The sequence below is a fragment of the Scatophagus argus genome, chromosome 6 (assembly GCF_020382885.2).
Source record: "Scatophagus argus isolate fScaArg1 chromosome 6, fScaArg1.pri, whole genome shotgun sequence".
Classification (NCBI taxonomy): domain Eukaryota; kingdom Metazoa; phylum Chordata; class Actinopteri; family Scatophagidae; genus Scatophagus; species Scatophagus argus.
In genome coordinates, this window is record NC_058498.1 from 17,800,595 (window position 1) to 17,822,657 (window position 22,063).

At 39.1% G+C, this 22,063-nt stretch overlaps 1 protein-coding gene across 3 annotated transcripts in view; it reads left to right on the forward strand.

The window, feature by feature from the left end:
* The first annotated feature begins 472 nt into the window (after positions 1-472).
* Positions 473-22,063, forward strand: part of si:ch73-63e15.2 (protein strawberry notch homolog 2) — a 56,174-nt gene continuing 34,583 nt past the window's right edge. The window contains exons 1-4 of one of the 3 annotated variants that reach the window (XM_046391273.1): positions 473-648; positions 13,605-13,831; positions 14,660-14,748; positions 20,870-20,987. In XM_046391273.1, coding sequence (XP_046247229.1) covers positions 13,724-13,831; positions 14,660-14,748; positions 20,870-20,987 — 315 coding nt within the window. In that variant the 5' untranslated portion in view covers positions 473-648; positions 13,605-13,723. Of the gene's footprint in view, positions 649-6,301; positions 6,501-13,604; positions 13,832-14,659; positions 14,749-20,869; positions 20,988-22,063 lie in introns of those variants that run through there. The other 2 variants (XM_046391271.1, XM_046391272.1) reach the window with 2 other exon arrangements.

Below are 22,063 nucleotides of genomic sequence, written 5' to 3' on the forward strand. Positions count from 1 at the left end.
GATATCATCACATCATCTGACCAATACATTTATCTAAAATAATTCACGTTTAAAAAAAATTCAGTTTTAATAGTTGGTTTAAAAGCCTCTAGGTTCGACTATAGTATACTATAGTATATAGTAGTATCTATAGTATCCTCACCACAAACCAACCAAAACACAGTGTGACTAGAATTTTCATTTATAGGTGCAAAATACGTAGAATCTAACAGTAGATTTATATTTTTCTAAGTATTTACATTACTAATCAAGCCTGAGATCATTGTTATGCTTATTATTTAATGCCTTGACATTATTAGCGATAACTTAAGTGTAAATGGTTAATTTCGTGTCTTATCTCCAATCATTTAAATTGATCTATTATAACTTGAAGCATTGGTTTAGGTGTGCCAAACATCTCTGAGATGAACTATTTTAAGTCCTGGCTGTTCTCTGCTCGCGATTATCAAGCGGCACTGCGCGTGACGACAGCGGCGGAAATATTTTTTCGCTATTCAAAATGGCACCGTCTCAATCAGGAAGTGGAGAAAACAACTAAGAAGAATAAGTTGGATAAAATTCCCTGTTTCTGTTACTTTGACGCGAAGCTTCGTCCAAAAGCAGCCCATTCTCTCACAGGTTGGATTGAGAACAAGTAACATATCAACGGTAAGTGTAATTCGAGGATATTGTGAAATGGCAAGCGACACATCGGCAGAAGCCTTATAACAAGATGCGTTCTGGGCTGCCTCTCCTAAGCGCGCACGTTTTTGACGACGGGCTACGCCGGTTTTTAAGCGACTGCCTTGAGTGAAACGTTATCATAGGATACGTTATCGGTAACGTTAAGTATGGAGTTAGTTGATAGCAAGGATCGTTACGGTAGCTCCAACATATATGAGGTGTCGGGGTGTTATTCGTATGTCGGAAGAACTACACCGGCGTTAAGAAAGACCAGGAGCTAACAAAGCTAGCTGGCTAGTTACTTGGTAGTAAGCCATTCCTTTGGATATTAGCTAACCAGCAAGTAAGGTGGCTTATTAAAAAAATCACCATGCCAATGCTACTTAAAATGACAGTAAAGTAGTGTGTGCGTTTGTGTGTTTGATACGCAAACTAAAATTTTCAATTAGTATCGAAAAATGGTGTAAGATTTTCTTCAGCAAACTAGAAAGCTAACGTCATGTTATGCCATTAACATACACAGGCAATGTACAAAACGAACATACCCAAAGTGAGAAAACGACTATGGGCTACGCTAACCTTGGGTAGCATTATTAGCTATCCGAATTATACGTTGTTTTACCAATCTGGTGTAGGATCTTGTATATTTTGCCGTCCGTCAATACTGACTGAAGTGGACATAACAGAAATACTTGGTGGCTAACGTTAGCTTTCCTGCTAGCGCTTGTTAAATGTATGTTTGTCGTACGGCAAGCTAACAGTAGTGGCAGTAACATTGTAACGTAGAGCTCTGGCTGCCTTCCTTTGTGCTGTGCCTTGACCAGTGTGTGTCCGTACCTTTCTTCGGAAAAAGCCTCATTTCGGCTTACTACGATATTGATGTGTGAAAACTTTAAGTCCCTCTTACACACTTATGTGTTTTGTGTTTCTTGATAGATAAACAAACACAGACGATAAAATGTTAGCTAAGGCTGAGAGGTAATGTTTTAGTATAATGTCTGCTCACCGTGAAGTAACTTGTTCGTTGGTAATGAATGTAGTTTTCGCAAAGCTTTTCGGCGATATGGCACTATTTTCTGTCTGTCATGTATTAGTGTCAGTACATTCAAAAATTAGACGGGGAAAAGTTAATCTCAGTTTAGTAGTTCTAGGTATTCTTAGAAATACATTTTTTTCGTCGAGTATGTAGTCACTGGTTTAATGTAAGCGTTATATTTACACGCAGATCTCCTTGAATTATGCATGTTAGGGTGATGTGTGTATTAGCCTAAGAATTCAGTGATTATCAAATAATAAGTGCCTACACTGTGTATACTTTATCTAATGAGGTGTACCCTCTCTACCACTGTACCACTATGATGTGACCGTTATGCATTAGTTAAGGGCAAAAATTACGGTCAGACCCATTATTTGTCTGGATACTGATCGGTCCGAAATTCAGCAGTTTTTCCATTATCTGTGTGTGTGTGTGTAGTGTGTACCCTCCTCCCTCACACACACACACACAGATAATTTAATGTAGTGCATTAAAAAGTACAATAATTTCCTCCAAAATGTACTTAGGTACAGCACTTCTATTGTACTGACTACATTCCATCACCGGTTATTTTAAATTTTGACACTAAAACAAATTTTTACTGCAGTTGTATATCCAAGTTCCAAATATTGGCTATCAGTCTCCTTGGTTACCATTATTCAGTATTGGTATTGGCCATGAAAAAAAATCATATCGGTCGATTGCTAGTAAAAATGTCACTTAAGTGGTCTTGATTTATTTTGTAATTTAGCATTAATTATATATATGCAAACCAAGAGGAGTGTCCTAGAGGACATGAAAGTAGCTCTCACAAAGCTGTTCCCTCCAATTCCTTTTCTTTCCTGCAATTTTCACTCTTTAGTTTCCGGTGTGTCTGATGCCTGTAGCTAAAGGCCTCAAGCAAGCCTTCACATTGTAGGTTGCCATGCTGGCTGGCTAATTTTCTAATTATGTCATTCCCCCTTGTTTATGGATACTATTTGGTAACTGAAGTGCATGACATGTTCAGTTCCTGTCTTTTACTTGAGGGTCCTTAACCCCAGTGACATGGTCACATTTGGTTTCATTTGCTGTCAACCCTGTTGCATCCAGGTCTGACACTCCTTCCAAATATAGGCTTTAGTAGCAATGGTCAGGCTCTTAAGTTATCTGATTTTCAGTCAGAAATACCACAACCTACTGCTTCTTTACTTGTTATTAGCTTAATGTTTGTGCTGCACAGCTCCCCCTTTCTCAGTTCTTACTGTGTCAGACATGTGATGGCTGTCTGCCCTGCAGGGTCACAACACACCAGATCTTTTCATACTGTCTTTAGAGCCTACAGGAACTGTAAGGATGATACACAGAGAACATGATGGTATTTCCACCAGCAGGATTAGTAAGTTACGAAGACAACTTTGACAAGTGTTAAGACATATCATTTGAAATGTTCGTTTTCATAATTACAATGTGAAGATATTGTTTAATACATTGCATTCAGGGAATTACAATGAGAACTTTGATAAATAATCATTCATAATGTGGATGTAATGGATAAGTGGGTAATGGCAGATATTAGAACAGTAATAACAGTCTTATAAGTATAAAAGGACATCACTTTACTGTAATGCAGCCTTTAATACAGAGAAAGAAAATATGCATGCCATATCCCAATAGAATGACATCCAAAATATAAGACAATATCTAATCTTATATTACAGTATCATCATAATATAGATTATATTGTCCCTATATTTTGGTGGATGGGTGGACAGCAAAGTACATTAGTTTTTGAAACGGTCCCTGGTGGAGTGAACTCACATTGTTGTGATCAGTGTCTCAACTGTGGCTCATGCCCTCTGATCTCTGTGCCTTGGCCTCCATTATTCCTCTCCCCTCATCTTTGCTTGCCCTTTTTCTCCCCTCCCCAATAGATGCCAGTGATAAATCTCATTTATGGCCTGTGGGCTGATTAGAGTGAGAGTGAAAAATGTGGAGTGGAGGAGGGGAATCTGGGCTAGGTAATACATTTGATTCAGTTCCTGCTTTCCTGGAATCTAGCCTTCATTAGATAATAGTTCATGCATTAAACGTAACATGGCTTTTTGGTAGGAGAGAGTGAAAGAACAAGTGTTGGTTGTTGGGAATATGTGGCCATATTGTGTGCTTCAACACTGTGAAAGGAAACAAACGGGTCCTTTACAATGTGCTGCACGAGTGTCCCATGGCCCAACTGGAAACCAGACCTTGAGGCTATGTGGGTCTCTCCCAAGCCACATAAGAGCTCTGTTAGAGGTGACTGAAATACAGGAGAGCATGCCACATTGTAATTCCTCACTGGTTTGCCTTATGATTTTCTGTGGAAAAAATGTGTCAATGTTCTTCTTAGAAAAGCAAACAGTGATTTTAAACTGGGACTCATCCAGGAAGGGAATATTAGAGATATATTGTGTCCTCACTGATGGATGACTGAATATATATTGTGTCATTTTCAGTTATCAGCCTGGATTTATATTCACCCCCAAAAAGGAAAACACGGTTACTTGAAGGCTGGCATACAGCCTGGACTGTAAAATATTTGGTGTAACAGATTTAGTAGATTGGTCATATGTGCCACGTTTTGCACCCAAAGACTTGCAGTCACCTAATGCAAAGACCAAGACAGGGCTGTCCAGCCTGCATGAGACTCTTGTTGCAAACTTGGTGGCTCTAGAACCTCTAATGTCTGTTGTCTGTTGTCCCATGTTGCCCAGTCATACAGGGTGAACTCTAATCTCAGGATTGGTTATTGATACAGGTCAGTGGACATGGAACTTTTTTCCTGTGATGCTTGGCCTGTGCTGAATGTAAAATTATTGGGAGTATTGATGTGTCTAATAATGAGTGTTTGATGTATTTATTTGCATATTAGCATTTTTTTTAAACTCAGCACCTCTGAGTGCAAACTTGATTGCAGGAGATGTCCACGTTCATACGCATAGCCTTTAATATTGCTGTAAAATGTAGTAGGTTCAGATTTGTTTAAGGTGAATCACTATTTAAATGCAAAGCTTTTGTGCCAAGTTTTGATACAGATGCTTACAGGGATGCAGGCAACTTTCTCTGATGTGAACAAAACACATAACAAAAGTCTGTTTTTATTAGACTGTTTGTAAATGTTCTCAATTGTCCCAGACATGTTACAGGAAACCCTAAGGCCAATGGTTAAGGTGAATTGTAATGAGTTGTAAGCATAGTATGAGCAAATATTTGCCATTGGTGTTTTCCAAGGGACTGACAATAAATTGACCCCAGGATGATTATTTTAAACAAAGTAAACATCTTGTTTGTCGAAATAACAGAAATCACTCATTGTGTTCTGGTTAGCACCAGCTTCTCCAAGCAAGTGCAGTGGCTTTTAAACCATAAACTCCATCTTGACTTGCTTCATCCTTTAGGTTTCTTATGAAGTGATATTGTCTGAGGTTCTTAGGCAATATGGGAACAGTATATTAGCTGATAACAATTTATTTGCATAAACTCCAAAACATTTCCCATAAAAATTAATTTTTTGTTGCAAATTAAACTTCTTCCTGGAGTTTCTCTGCAATGAGCTGATATATTTGGAGAACACACATGTAGGCTACACACAACTACCATGTAGGGGAAACATACACAAACATACACATACATTGCATATTCACATAGGATGCAGTTCTTAATTTGAAGATATTTCTAGCACTTTTGTCAAAGATGTCACGTTATTAAAATTATCCGTCTTGTCATGAGAACAAGTGCATCCACTTAGAGTTATTGACCCAATACAGAAAATTAGAAACAGTCATGCATTTCCAGTTGGGCAAAGACACAGGCTGGATGAGGTCTGCCAGCCATTTTATTGTGGGATTAGGGGACACCAAAGTGCAGATTATGAAATTTTGCTTAAAACTCCTCTGGCACTTGACCTGTCATCAGGTGACCACTTGTTCTTATTTACACCAATTGCATTTTCAGTCCCTTTTGCTTTGCCTAATCATTTTCACATTACTTTCCAGAATGGATTGTGCATGTCTGACTAATTTCCTGCATGGTTTGCTGACCTGCAGTGGTGTTATAGTTAAAGAGCATGATAACAGCTTTGTTTGACACCAGATAGATGAACTGAACTGAAGTTCAGAACTAAAATGGCACAGACACAGACAGTCTCCCTGATGCTGTGCATATGGTGCAATATTCTCACGGCTGCCAGAAAGTGAGGTCAGTCTGAGTGGAGTAGAATACTGTCTGGTTTTGAACAGGGGTAGAGCAAAGTTCAAAAAATTAAAGCAGTTATTTTGGCAATTTCTCTACCAAAAGTTTCACTTTCCTGTGTATTTTTTTCAGATCAGGATAAGATGATTATTTTATTTTATGGTTGTTTCATTTATTTATATTTTGAGATGGAGGTTGGTTCCAGTTCCCAGTTCAGCTTAAGCTTGAGCAGGTGCTTGAGATTGCCTCCTGTTTGCACATGATCATGATATTTGGACAACTGGACTTGCAGTTCCTGTTTATAAGATCACAGCAGCCATGACTTGTCTTGCAGTGAAACATGCATCTGATAGCTTTTTCCTGGTATTATGACTGACTCTCTGAATAATCACGACTGAGAGGGGTGGGTAGAGGGTGGAGATTCAGAGTCAGGGACCAGCTGCCTCCAGTCAGCAGCAGAATCCATCTGAGTGTCAAATTGGGTGAGAGGCAACAACTAGGGCTGCTGCTTTGCTCTGAAAGAAGGGAGGGAAGAAGATGAAGGAACATAAGGAAAATAGGGACATGGAGACGTGTGGTGGGCCAGCACCTGGTAAGACAGGGATTGTGATATAAATTGAAAAACAATAGGATGGACAAAAATAGACAAAATTGAGTGGATGGTCGACACAAATGTAGAAAGTGATGGTCCAGGTTTTGAGAATCAAAAGGGCTCATTTGAGTAGACTGCAGCACAAAAGTGGGACACATCTGATGCTAGTAAAGCAGACTTTACCATGAAAGAATGGAGGAACAGGAGTTATTTCTGAGCTCACGTTTGTACAGTAAAAGACAGCATTGCCCTTACTGAGAATAGACAAGTTTTGTATTCATTATTTCACTCAAGTTACAGATAATTTGTTACTATGCTATAGTAACAGACAGACCATATGATATGTTAGAATTTTAATATGTAAGCAGACATGTCTGTTGACATAAACACATGAAGCTGTAGAGTTGTGATTATCAAATACCTGGCATATACAGTATCGCCCCGTTTTAAAGGGGACCTATTATGTTTAAAGTAATCCATGTGAGTTAAAAGCTTAGCCTTCATGCTGCTTTGAATACTAGGTTTCTAACATTTTTTTCCTGCTTTCACAAACAGAAAGCAGCTACTCAGGATAGGACTGCACACTGCATGTCTGACTGAGCTAACTGGCTAACAGAGGCTACAGTTAGCAGAAGTTAGTGGTTTCTTTTGCAGCAAGTAAAGTTATCTGTCCACAAGTTAACTCTGTGAGTCATGGAGAGCTGAGGAGGACTTCAGAGAGATATTTCTAAAATATTATCCTGTTACACCAAAATCAGCGAATAAAGGTGAAATGCAATGCTTTTGTACATTGATTAGTGATGTCCGGTCCCCCCAAAAACACTCTGCTCTGACTTTGTCTATAATAGCTGAATAAATGCTAATATTAGACAAATAAGTCTCTTTTTTTTACTCTGAATTGTGCAAAGCTACCCTAGTGGTGTCTCAGAATAAACATACAGACCTGGAGATGAGCATAATAGCTTTTCTCTAAGTTGGTGCTTCACATTTGGCTCCTTTCCTTTGCAACAGTCGTGTCATTTTTGTTTTGACACAGTTTTGACACTGTTTTGTGAATGATACCCAAACTTGTACACACACATTTATAATTTACATCAGCTTAAATGTTGCTATGTCCAGCCTTCCCCATGTTACAAATTTGTTTAGGTAGAATCAGCTAATATCTGTTCACCTAACTAGTTGAATGAGAGCAAACACGGTAGAGAGCTACACAGCTAACGTGTCATCTCCTTCTATTCTGAGGAAATTATATGACAGAGAAAAACAGGGCAAAGAGGCAGCAAAGTGGATCGTTCTCTCTCTGATTTAGTCAGTCGTAGTCTTTGATCTATTTCTAGTGGGTGCTGGACGTGGTGGTAGAAGTACAGGGATTTGTTCCTAAATGAGTGTCATCAAGCCACTGCAAACTATTGCTTGTGATGGTTTTCTACATCTGTGTTGTTTGCATGACTGTGCTATGGTCTTCACTGTAAAACTCTTTTCTGCCTTCACCTTACTTTCCTCTTTGCTCCCTGGATATCTTTCCCAGCCTGTTCTTTTCTTTATTTAACCACAACAAAGGCATCCTCTAAGTTCCCTCTTTATGGATAAATCACTTCAGCTGGTGTTTGAGCACACAAAGTTATTCATCATCATGGAAAAATGGTGCTGAATAGCCACTTGAAGTGAGTTGATGCGAATCTAATTATGATTAATCATTACTCCTTTGTAAGTAGCTAAATCTCTGAATCCCGCATTTCAGTCAGACCAAATCATTCAAATGATTGCCCGTTTGTTGAATGAGTTCCCTTGCCCTGTCCCAGTCCAGAGCGCCTCTTTGATAAATATTTGAACGGGCGAAATGCAATAACAACAGGCTCTTAAAACCCAATTTGTTTCCATTTCCCGGCTTTTGATAAGACAGTAGATTCGGTTACACAGTCATTTGATCATTATTCTTTATCCAGTGTCCTACCTGGTCACTGGGCTGTTCACAGCGACTTCACAGCAATGTCCGTCATACCGAATGGAAATTCTGTTTGTGGGGAGGGGATCGGGAACAGACTGGTAGCTAATGTGTGTGTCCTTCCATGTATGTGCTTAAGGTTATGTGTCTCGTGTGTGTTAATGCGCACAGAGGCAAGTATAAGCATTTTGTGTTGAAGAAAGGTGCCAATTAATAATGTAAGCTGTTTTGAATGATGAAGCCCAGTTCTTCCCTGGGAAGTAACTTGTTCCTTTTATGAATATTTAATCACAGTAGCTAATGAATCCTGCCAGTCTTGGCAATCATAACCAACTAACAGCCCCCTTGCTGCTCTCGTATAGGGCAGCTGGGCCCTGATCATTTCTAACCTGATTACTGGTGATGCTGATGGACTCAAATTGGTGATGAGTGAGCTTTGTGCTTAGGATTGAATGATTGTTGTAAGCCATCATGTTAGCGGTGAAAACGGATGCAGACTACAGCATGGTGTTAGATGCCAACAGAGAGCTGTAACATGAGAAAAATTTGTGTACTCTGCATGCACTCTTGGTGTACATGCCTGTATATTGAAGTGCAGCTCTGTTCCATTGAAATTCATGCCTTTTTCTTGGCCTTTCCAGTCAAAGGCTGATCATACACACCTCACTACCAGTCATCATGTGGTCAAAAAACCACAATGCATCTAATGTGGACACCCTGTATGAACCTGATTTTGAGGATGTGATCAATGAATATGAAGAAGAGCTGTGTGTTGAATGATTTCTTCTTTACCTTAAGATGGATTTAGTACAAGGCCCAAAGAAAAGTGTGACTATGAGTAAAGGAATGCATGTGAGAGATAATTAGATTTGTCTGTGATACCACAAAACAAGGAACACTTTTCACCTACATAGGTATACGGTCTCCAGCAGGCACACCTGTGGACACAAAAGAAAGAGGCATAGTGACTACCCTCCTCTCCCTGTCATACATTTCATTTTAGCAAGTGCAGGTATATTTTACTATACTTGCACTGCATATAAAGGGGCACATGCATGTATATGTTTTATAGCTAATGGCATGCTTATGTTTCATGACTACAACCCATTTTTTACAAGGTAAATTAACCATTGTACAGAACCCTTATTCATTATATGTGCACATTCACAAATAATTTCACTGTGCGAGAAAATCTGATTGTGTATCTACACTCCACGTGTGAGTGTGATGGTACATGTGCCAGGCTGGGTGGTTGTTCTCCTCGTGAGCGTTAATCGTGACTTAGCAGCTTAAGGAAGTCACACTTCCCTCAGTGATCCCCATGTGCTCTGGCTGCCGCTGATACTCACTAAAGGCCACCAGCATACAGCCAGACAGTCCTTCCTGCCCCATACTGCATTTTACCTCACACCTGACATACTTGCAAACAAATATTGGCTGCTATAACTAGTAACACACATAGTAAACACACACACATCTTGTGTTTTTTGAAGTGACAGAGGCATGCTGCTTGTTAACCTCTGTCTGGCTGACAGCAGGCAGTGAGTCATGCAGCCAAAGGGAACCAACTGGCCTCATATGTGGCCGTATCGCTGGAAATAGAGTTTCTAACATGACTAAATCTCCATGTTTGCAGTTCCTTGTGTATTTTGGCATGTTCATCATAGAACGTATGAGCTTGTTTCAGTTTTGAAAGCTTGTACAATTATTGTCCATAAAATGGCCTAGTCTCCCTTGTAGTGAGCCTTTGCACCAGGCCACCCAGAGAGGGGTTTCTGCAAAAAACAGCTTTAACCTTTAAAGTAATTAACAGATTTAACAGATTACACCGCAAAGGAGTCTCTCTCTCTCTCTCTCGCTTTATAACAAAGCTTTTTACTTTTACTTTGAAATGCTGTGTCCTCTTCAGCTTATCAGACATTTTGTTTCACAGTCTTAATAGAGACTATAAATCTACATATTTATTATTTACAATGTAAACGTATCTTTAAGTAACCAAGCAGGGTTATAAAAGTGACTTTTGTGTGTGTTGCCTTTTGATGAATGAACTCCTTGTGTCCCTTGTGCTGCAGTCGGCATCGCTTGTTCTTTATTTTTTTGTTTTCTTTCTCCCACATCTCCAACCCTGTTCTCCCTACTGATAGTTTTTTTTTCACTTCCTTCTTCCTGTTTGCAGTGGTTAGGAATAGTAGGGTTTTTTTTTGGTGTTTTCTGGTAAAAAGAAGCATTACAGGAAGCAGATGTCTGGGATCACTCTTACAGTGATCAGTATCGATTATCCTCAGAGGTTTGCTGGAGGGTTGGGGATTGGGAAACAGGGAACAGCAAAAGGCAGACATGTTATGTTGCTAAGAGACAGCAACTGGCACAGTACTGGTAGGTGACATGGCCATGGTTGGTAGGGGGATCAGGGCATAGTGTGTTATGGTAAGACATTTGGAATTTCTTGTAAAATGAAAAAAAAAAATTCTGTCTTTATGAAGAAATGAGAAGTTGCATTAGTGGTAGGTTTGGTTTGAGAATGAAGAGAGTGATGGAATCATGTCTACAGAGCTCAAATAAGGTCGAGGTCACTGTGACGTCACAAAATACATGATGCAAAAAATGTGTGTGTGCACTAACTGTATAAACATTTTACTCAAATGTTTATGATAAAATGCTTAAGTGATGACATTTCTATATTGATTTCACTGTAACTTCCTACTTTGAAACTGTGGTGATTTTTTTTCAGTTCTTCTGTGCTGTGCTGGGTTGAATGTAACCTGCACTTTGGTCTCTTGGCGGAGGCATACATCTGCAAGGCAGTCGTTCTAGTTTTATAGCACTTATATTTATAACCTAACTTTTGACCAATGTTACGCCCATTAAACCCAGATTGAAGGAGAATGTGACATTGCACATTGATCCTATTGACCTGCTTCACCTATAGCCTGCATGCTGGGCTGAAAGATACTGTATATAGGAACATATGAAGACATTTGACCCAAATAAACTGGCAAGATGAGAACATTTGAGGCATCTAAGGAGTCATTGTCCTTAGGGTGTGTTTTTGAGCAACATTCTTCAACACCAAAGTGGCCTCACAAGGCTCTCAATACACATTGCCCAACTGTCGTGAGCTGCCTTATTTTCATATCCCCGCTTTCATCTGGACTTCAAGGACTGCAAAGCTGACCATACATATTCAGAAAATATCTAATATCTTTTTGTCTGAGACAAAAGTAATTTTGCTAGTAGTGTTTTTGCAGCTTCCCCATGTTTGTTTCCCCCTTATTCAGGCAGTATTACACTGGCAGCCATAGGGTGAAATAGTCTCCCTTTATGTGTATTGGCCACGCTAGTAGTATTGTGTTGGGTCAGGTCTCTCTCTCTCTCTCTCTCCCTCTCTCTCTCTCTCTCTCTCTCTCTGTGTGTGTGTGTGTGCGCCTTGCATGCACACACACTCGTAGGCATAAAGGCCCTCTTATTTAGACCCTCATAAACTCTATTAGGATTTATTACCTCAGCTTTGTCCCCAGTGAACACGTCTGGTCTGTTCCAGATTGGGAGCAAACTGGAGGAAGGAATGAAGGCAGGGAGAAGGGATGGAGGTTTGCAGTTTGATTAGTTTGGGCCAAGGAAGTGTAACTGACATTACACAGACAGCATTGTGGAGTGGTGAGAAATTAGAATGATTCAGCACTCAAGATTTGAGACATATTTGTTAAGCTTTCAGACTGGAAGTAACACAATTCAGTTTGGGTTTTATATTGATCATAATACGTTTAGAATCAGTAGTTTACAATTTGTGTTGACGTATTTTTATTTTTTTCCATTTTCCATTAGTTCCATTGAGATTAAAATCTATACAAACCTACTATTAAAACTTTGCAAGAGAGACCTTTGTGTCAAGGTCGCACAGATCATAATGTTGAAATGCAGCATACAACAACATACAAATAAAAATTCTCAATAAACAAATCAAGAAAAACAAACAATCCAACGGAAACAGAAAAAATACTCAAGAGAAGCTTATCTTTTGCCTTAGCATATACACAAGGATAGTGGGCCACAAGTTATTTTGTACACATATCCTAAATTTTTCATAGAACACTATGGGTTGGACAGCTTTTTTCCTGCTGCCTAACACTAGTGTTAACCCCAGCTTTTTATTCATACTTATTTGGTCTCTGTGTGAAGCCATGTCAGAAGAAAGTAGGTCAGTGTAGTCAGTTTCCCAATTGTAGGGCAGTGTGTATAAATTATTCAGACAGATTAAGGAGGGAAATCTGTTATGTAAATGCAAACAAAATGATATCCCCATTATAAAAATCATAACATTTGTAGAGATTGATGTAACTTGCCCCCCTGCATTCATATATATTTAAATTTTTAATAATATATATATATATGTTTGTGTGTGTGTGAGGGTGTGTGCCTGTGTGACAGAGAGGGAGCAAAGGAACGAGACTGAAGCTTGTTAGAATTTCATGACGCCTTCTGCCTGTGTCGAGACAATGTCGTCTAGCCGGCCTCACCTGTCATTATAAGTACAGCTTGAGTTGTAAAACACGCACACACAGCTATTTGTGAAAGAACGGATCTGCCTGATTAAGCTTTATGATTGTGAAAATGAAGAATCTTGTGCAGCTTACGTGTTTCAACATTTAGGTTTTCAACCTATAAAATAACACAAAACAATCTGCACCAAAAAGGAGTAAGTCATGCTGCTCAAAATATTGTGTAGATATGACTTAAACTATGACTTTTAAGTAGACCTGAGTGTTTTGTTGTGGACCTCCTGCCATGATTTTAATTGGTCCTCAGCGAACCTTGAGTGATTACAGACGACAACCAGCTAATGAGGACTGTCAGTCAATAAATATAAACTCACACTGCAGACAGAATAAAATTTGAATTTGGTTTGTGTGGTTACAAAGTCAATGAGAATCAGTCCCGAAAAGGAAGATCAGTTACTTATTTCATTTATTCTGGTAAATTATCAATTTAGCAAACACTGGGAAACTTTACTTGACGTAAATAAATTTATATGTACACATCCAAAGTTTTGATGTGCTACTGATCACCATGTTTGCTGGGAAAAAAGTCTCTGCAAATCTTTTAATGTCTTGTCACTGTTCCTCCCTCATCTTTTCATCCATATCTTTGGTCTTACGCAGGTCATGGAGAGCTTTTGCCCTTGTTAGAAGTTCTTTCTCAGACACAGCCAGCACGTGGGTGGCGGTTGGAGGGAGCATAGCCTAAGTCAGCTAGTGGTCATGTGTGAAGCATTGGTCTGATGCCCATCCTCCCCTCAGCGCTGGCCATGGACGGGGAGAACTACCTGCATCCAGAAGGGCCTCAGCTGGACAGCAGCATGTTCTCAGTGGGCTCCTCAAATATGGAGGTATGGGATATTATTTGCATTTATTTAGACACCATATGTATCTTCTTGTGTCTATGTTTCTGTACAGTGTATGAAAAATTAAAAAAAAAGTAAAATGCACTTCCTTTTTATGTTAGCCTTTATATAGGTAAAATAAAAGACCCTCGAACTCTACCTCGACCTAAAGGCACATATCTACTTCTGAGCACTGGCGTATGCAACTGCTCTGTGGCAGAACAATCATCTAGAAATGTTGAGAAAGGAAGTGATTGTACATGTGGTATTAAATGAATTATTAGCCAGTCCCATAAAGATGAGACAAAATATTATTTTCACCCAAATTTTCTCATTAAATTTGGATAAATCCAGTATATTTAATTGGAAGTAACCTGTAACAAAGAAATTTCCCCAAATTGTTTTTGAGCACCACTAATAAAAAATTTCATTTTCAACTCCACTGTCATGTGGTATCCACCAAAATTCTAAGGAATTTCCTCAAAGTCTCAGCTCATTAAACTGAATGTATCTTCCTTCCAAGTAAAAGCAAGTAAAAGTATTGAAAATATTTGTGCTATTGTTATTTGGCTGAATCGGTCATTATCATGAAACTGAATCAATGTACTTTCTGTCATCTTCAGACGTTTTAAGTTTGGTGTTGATATGAACATCCCATACATGGTTTTCATTTTAGTGTATAACAAAATGGAATATAGGTGAGGTGGTTCTCTTTCACTGAATTACAAATGTACCAAATCAAGTCTGATACAAGTAATTTTTGCTGTAATTTTGCCAAAACATTCTTCATTGGCTGGATAAAAGCAAAGAATGTTGTTTGTCTTCTTCTTTTAGAGTCCAGTATACACCTCCTCTGGTTCCTGGGGATCTTACTCTCAGCAGGCTGGATACAGCATACACTGCCCTATGCAATCTGGAAACCAGTAAGTTAATAGCTTGCATTATCATGAGCTGAGAACTGCAGTGTATCAGCTGAAAACGAGTGAAATGAAGACACTCAGTTTTTGCACTTGTCTTATGGTTTGTACGAGGTGACTGAGAATGTTCCATAACAAATATCCCGTTCAGTACTTGCGGCAGGCGGTGCTCTTTAGACTGAAGGCTGTAAATTGTTGAAATTGGACAATAACTGGCCACAGGAGTTTCACATATGAACTAACAAAATGTCCCATCTGCTGAGGGACTCTCAAGTATGAGACAGCTATATGTAGCTATTTTGATTGTGGTGTTTGTGTTGATGGTGCCTTATGAATATTTTTGCTAATGGTGTGCATATTTGACTAATCCATTATTGCCCAAGACAGTCATGTGGCAAACAAACACACTTCCCTTTTATTTAGCAGAACATATAGACAAATGCATTTGCATGAAAAGAAATATGCACTATAAGGAATTCATTATCTTATTATTATACAATACAGATACTATGAGTTGTGCAATCTGTATTGTATACTATACAATAATACCACAGTTGTGTATTCTGTAGCAGAAAGTATTATATAAAAGATAAAAAAATGAAGAAAGTTCGTAGTTACATATTTTATTCAGAAATGCTCAGCGTGGATCAGTGCTTAATCTTGAAAGTCAGTGATGCTGCCTCACTCTGAATGCAGTACATTGGAGGCTATGTTTGTGCCCAGTGATGAAAGTGATGCTCTTCAATAAAAAATGTAACCGCACCACAATCCTGTGGAAACCCTAAAGGTAAAGTTTTATGCTTTTGATGAAATACATAATCTTTTAAGTGTTTCATGAAGTTCTTTTGCTGATTCTGCATTGTTAAATAATACTGGATCCCCTTATTGTAATCCTAACACCTGAGCTGACTCAATGTAATGAGACCTATACTTAACTTTTAATCTGACACTGCAGCACCAGTTGAAGTCATGAGATGGTCTTTAGACGTCCTTCATTTCCTGTGTTGGGTTGCCTGGTGTGATCTTGTGCAATTCAAAGCTGTGCAACACATTGCCTACAACGGCCATTTGTCAGAAGCAGCATGTAAACAGAGCAAAAGCAGCTGTAGTCCTTGTCAGTGTCTACACTGTATCCTTTGAGCCACAGAATTACTGTCACAGCCCAATACAACATAGCTGAAAAATATAGCTGAACCATCTACCAGTCTTCAGTTTAGTGAGATTAGGATGCTGGTCTTCTAACCTTTGCTTATTTTTTGACCTTTGCTTTGTTAAGGGGTGGAAATCTGATTTCATGTTTCATGAAATTTGAACGGCATGTCAACAACTATAATATTGGTCTTAAAGATCAAGAGAGTTAAGTGCCAAGGTGCAAGGTATGGTAAGTGATATCATTTTAGTGGAATTATGTTGAAAATCTTATCACATCTATGATCTTACATCAGAAAGCCCTTCCATGAACAATTAAAAGATTGTTAATTTGAACAAGATATTGTTTTTGCCACTGCCAACGTATTTGAATTGAATTTGAGGTATCTGTGGTTGTGTATTCACATTGGGTATCTGTTTTATGATTCAGAGGATAAGGACTCATTATTTTAAAAATAAGGTTTCATACTCTCGGTAGCAAAACGTCTAGAATGACTTAAGGCTAGTCATCACCAAACCTATGTCATACTGAACCCAATTCAGGAAGTGTTTGCTCAAGTGTTCGTGTCTTTTATCATTATTGCTGTCTGTGCAGCATTTCTTTGAAAGTTCAAGCAATGAATGACGTGAGACCAAGGTCTGTGGCTTTCAGGTTCACTCAGAGCAGAATTTTCTGACATCAGGCTTGTTCTAAGAGACCCTTGTCCTACTCTTGATATTTCAGTGTATAAATATCATGATCAAAATCATGATGTGCGTGTGGTTTATATCAAGAATGGTGTGAATGAATATCATTTTCAGACTTCAGACTTCATTACTGTGTTGCAAAGGCCCTCATCTGGCGAAATGGTGTTAATTCAACATTAGTCTCTGTCAGTACAGGATAAGTTGGAGTTCATGATCTTTGTTAAAAGAACATGAACTCAAATTATGATGTCACTTGTTGCAACCATTTGTGTTTCATAAACAAGACAGAGTTCTGTTTAAAGCTACAGTTTTTGTATCCCTTCCTTGTCCTGTTTTCTTCAGTCAGTTCAGTACCTCTGATATTCACTTGTTCTCTTTTTCATATGGCCCTGTATTTTCTCCACTTTTCTTTTCAGGCTACAGAGCAGGCTGCTGCTTAGTATGATTGACTTGCACTGTACAGTCAGAACATAATTGGTTGAACTTGAAAGCCCTTAGTTATCTGCTCACATGACCATTGAGAGCAAGCAGAGGAGTGAATAGATCACATGGCATCAGTGAGGAAAAAAATGTGAATAGGCAAGCTCTGATGGTATGGATGGCTGCACTGTCTGACGTACATCCCTCACCTTAGCACAGCAGAAACTGTTCATGTGAGCTGTGGCAAAATCTTTGCTGAGACTTACTGTGTAGTGTTAGCAGGAGCATAGATGTCATAACAGCTCTCCTGTACAACATAATATATACAAATACATACACTATTGCTGCAATTTTTTTATTTTATTTTTTTTGAAAGGTAGTATTTTTAAAAACGGATTTATTTTTGTTCACGCAGTGTCACAGAGATGTTTGTTTCTTCTTCCTGTGGGTATTATTTGGTGTGGTACTGTTTTGTGTTGCGTGATATGAGGAATTTTCTCAGCCTTGGGGTTCTCACATAGTGTCACTCAATATTTATGTCAAATTGTGGGGGACGTCCAGAACTGATATATTGTTAATTGTGTTTGAGTTTGATACTACTTATGGAGGGTAGAAAGGCTGGTGTGGGGCTCTATTTTTCTGGATATACTCTTTCCTCCCCTGCTGGTTTGATATCTTGTTGTCAGTCGAGCATCACATTGCTGATTGACATCTCAGCCCACAAACGTTTTCTGATATTGTACCACCTGCAGCTCTCACATCCTGTGCTCTGTTGATGTCACGGTGCTTCACACCCAAAAGGGTCCGGAGGTCGACGTCCAGGAGTTTCCAAATACTGCAAAATACTACATAAATAAGAAAATACAGACAGAAGGCAGGGTCTCTGCAGGCAGAGACAAAACGGCTCACTTTTAGTGGCTCATAAGTGATGAATGAGAGCAATTATTTCTGTATGAGTCTGACTGTGTAAGTTAGAGCCTAACCCCTCGATGTCTATTAGGTTGTGCTTGATTACTGCTTACAGGTGACACTGTACTGTACTAAAGAAATGTCATTTAATGCAGTAAAACACTCAGCACTGATTATTATTTTGTTGAAATAGCTCAGATATTTTCCTTTTTTCAATTTTTCTAAACAATTTAAACAGGGAAAATAAGGCCGGCTGTTTTGAATTCTTTTAGCAAGCAGCAGTAACAGTTTGTGGTAGTGTGTGTTTAGGTCTGTCCCACACAGCTGGGTATTTGTTTACGACGTAAAAACACGAAGCAAACCACTGATCTGCTTCTATTTTTATGTTGCGTTTATTTTTCATTGCCCACGACCAACAGTGTTATCAGTCTTGAAGGCTCAGACTGTGTGGCGTATGACTCTGGTTCACATGGCTGTGTGAAATAGGGCTACATTATTTTGCCGGACACTGAACATTATTTCCCTACTATAGATGGCATTTCTAATCAATTTGCTGATACACACAAACACAGTCCTTATTTTTTTTTACCTTTTAGAGACTGTGAGGTGAGTTATGGTGGTTATGTGATGTCCCACTTCTAAAATTTGGTTTGACTTGCTGCCTGCTTATCTTCATGTTGTTCAGTGCTGGTACTTCCTGCAGTGTGTCCCAGTGCTTTGACTCAAAGTTCACTTATTACACACTGTTGATAGTGTAAGTGGTGACTATCCTGGTTGTGCTGATTGTGCTGGCTATAAGGAAGTGCTCTTCCAAGGAATCTCGGCAGTTGCGTGTTGTTGAGTCTCAGTGTTTACCTAACTATCTCATGGTATCTTTGATAAACATCTGTGTCTTTCAGTGGAAGTCGCACTATACTATTGATTGTGATTCTGATGGAATTACTTTTAATTACAGCCAAACTCAAACATTTCTTAAACTTTGTTTCTTTTTGTGTTAGAAGGACTTTGCCTGGTCACTAGTGTGCTTTAAAACAGAATTCCTAATGAACCACACCCTAAAACCTCATGTCCAGACAACATTATAATGTCTGAAACATCATATATTAGACACGTTAAGTCCTAATTATGAAGTTGTCAACAAATAAAGCGAACAACCAGGAAATATGTCACTAAGAACCCTCACTGATAAACGGCATTCTAGCCAGTCAGATACTGTTACATGTCTGGCCAGTGTGTTTTTAGCCTCAAATAAGAAATTGTTGCATGGTTCAGATGATGATCTGTACACAGCTACAGGCTGTGTAGTATGGGAAGGCTACATGTATGTAAAGAGTAACTGAATCAGCTCCTTTGGCCGGGAGCCCCAGCCCAGCTTTGTGTTGTTGGAAAGCAGCTGATGCAGCTGAGGCTGCCAAGACTTCTGCTGTAATAATATCACTGTCATATCACTGTTGGCTGAAGGGCCAGGAAGGGGATTTCCATTGTGGATGATTACCATTCACAGTGTTACGTTCTGTCTGAGAACTGGACAGATTGTTTGCCAGTATGATCTCTCTTTTTTTATGATTTTAAGTTCTTCATTCATCATGGCTATAATAGGCTATGAACAGTCATTAACTACTAGGTACTATTGAAGACACGCATTCAGATTACGGGCTGAAAGTTCGACTTTTCGCAAAGTGAGGAGAACGGTGGTCAGTGGAGTGGAGGAGGAGGAAAAGATGGAAGAGTAAGCAGCAAGTTGTGTGTTTATAGGTTGGCCAAAATAATTTTTTGGTGGCATATATGGTGCTGCAGGGGAGTGCTTCCGTTTCTGTGTGTGGCAAACAGGTGAGCAAATCGTTTTGACCCCAGTGAAAATGAAAATCTGTATTTTTTTCGTGTGTAGACTGAAAGTTTATTGTCACATTTAGCTTCTTATTTGCTTGATCTTTAGAAAACAGGACGATAGCAGATGTAATAAAAAGCTCGGGATTTTGAACAAGCATTTGTGCATTTGTAATCAGTAATCAGTAATACTTTTTTAGCAGCACAAACCAAATCAAATACATGCTGTTTACATTGTAACTCTGTGATATCTATGGCAAATTTAAAGGTGACTTTGAATACTAGTTTCCAAAAATATACTATTTGAAAATGTATGCAATTAATATTGAATTTTGCTCCATGTTGTTTTGAAAACTCAGTTCAGGAATCATGATTTCGTAGACTGGCTTCTATGCACTGGCTGCTCTTTCATCCTCTTGGTGTGTTTTGAACTTAAATCAATCAATCCCACTGATCTCTGGCCTGCAGTTTAGAACACAGAGCCAAATCCTGTGAATAGCTTTTGCCAAGCTCAATCCCTCTGAGCCAGAGCCCTGGCACATGATTGGCTGAGAGGAACATGGGATGGGACGGTTACAGTTCCACCTTAAGCAAGGTTTAGTTTTGCTTTCATTTCAATGGGTGTCCACCACTATGAGCAAAGGTAGTTGTTATGTTATGATAACTTGTACTCAACAAGAAAGCGAAAACGTCTTGTGTTGGGAGAAAGAGGTCCACGGAGCTGTGTCCGACAGTTAGGCTAAAGGAGAATGGTTGAAATTAATGAAAGGTGGATCTTGGATCTTTAAAGCGGGTAGGAATTTCTCTTGTTCTCTTGCCTCCTCTCTCTTTCTCTCTCTCTCTCTCTCTCTTTCTTTCTCTTTTCTTTGTCTTTATTTAAACTTCAGTCTGTCTGACCTCATACATGTATTTCACTTATCCTTCTAGCCCTGTCTGACATTTTTTCACAGATTCATTCGTCTGAAGCTGCTTATGACACAGCAATAGAAGGCTGTGGTTGTACTTTGTAGTGCTAAGGTGTACATTTGTGTAACTATCAGGGCAATGAAAACCGAACAGCTTGTGCCAGTTTTACTTGGACAAGGTGCTGTTACACAAATAAGTAAACTAACTAAACCTCTTCTTTCCCCTACAGGCAATACCACTTGAACAGCAGCACTACCACCACCACTCCAGATGTGCACATGGATATGTACTCTGGATTCTCTGACATAGACTTCCTCAACCTCCCTAGGAATGGAGATTTCTCACAGGTTTGTTTCAGATATCTGCTGCACATATCAGCATATTTATCTATGTTGATAATCCAGGCAATTTGTGCAGCAAAAAAGCTGCACATCTTTTTTACATTTACATTAGGTTTACATTACATTTACATGCTGAGAGAGACAGAGTTCATCCCTGTCTCTTAAATGTTATGTTTTGCTGGTGTTGTCACTGGTGACAACAGAAGGTGTAAAATCCCACCACAGTCTTAGTTGTACTCCATCAATGTTTGTCCATCCCCAGGACTGTGGGGGGCCTTTAAGTAAGAGCCCTGGTGCTGAGTTTCCATCTGTCCCGCTCCCTCTCTTACTTGCTTATGAGGGGGTTGGACCACGCCTCCCTCCCACTTCTTTCATCCTTTGTTTTGTGTGTATTCAGCTTCACTTAATTTACCACAAAGCAGCCTGATTACAGGCCAGTGTCGTCTAGACAACTGCAGCAGTACCTGTCCCATTCCTGTCAAGACATGTCATTGATAAGACCGTAATTTCACATCCTTTTACACATCCACATTATATCTTCAGAAATGTCAGTGAGATAAACCCAGACTTTGCTCATAATTTTCAGTCATGCTTGGAACAATTCCACAAAGTGTTCTTGTGAGTAAGTGAGTGTCTTTGGGATTATCCCGAGGACGTCCATCTATAAGACTCTGACATTCGTTTCAGGATGGGAAATTCTTAAACATAGACAGTGAAGTAAAGGTGCAGGCTTCAACTCACTCAGAAATTTACCTCACCAGGCTATTCATTATTTTCATTTCTTATTTCTGTACACTTTTTTGCCCATCCAGCCAGTTCCTTTTAATGAGAATATTATGAATAGAAGCCAATTGTAATGACACAGACCAGTGAGTTTCTAATCTGATGGCTGTTTGGGTTGAGTTGATGAATGACATTATGGAACCATTTCAAAAATATGCTATGATGATGAGTTTTAAAAAAGGGCAGTCATGGGTTACCAAGCAGACTGGTACTATCCTGCCTATGATTAGCCTGTGTGATGGCAGAAAGGGTAGAGCTCCTGGGGATTTTCTTGATTCAACATGAAAGCAAAGTAGTAA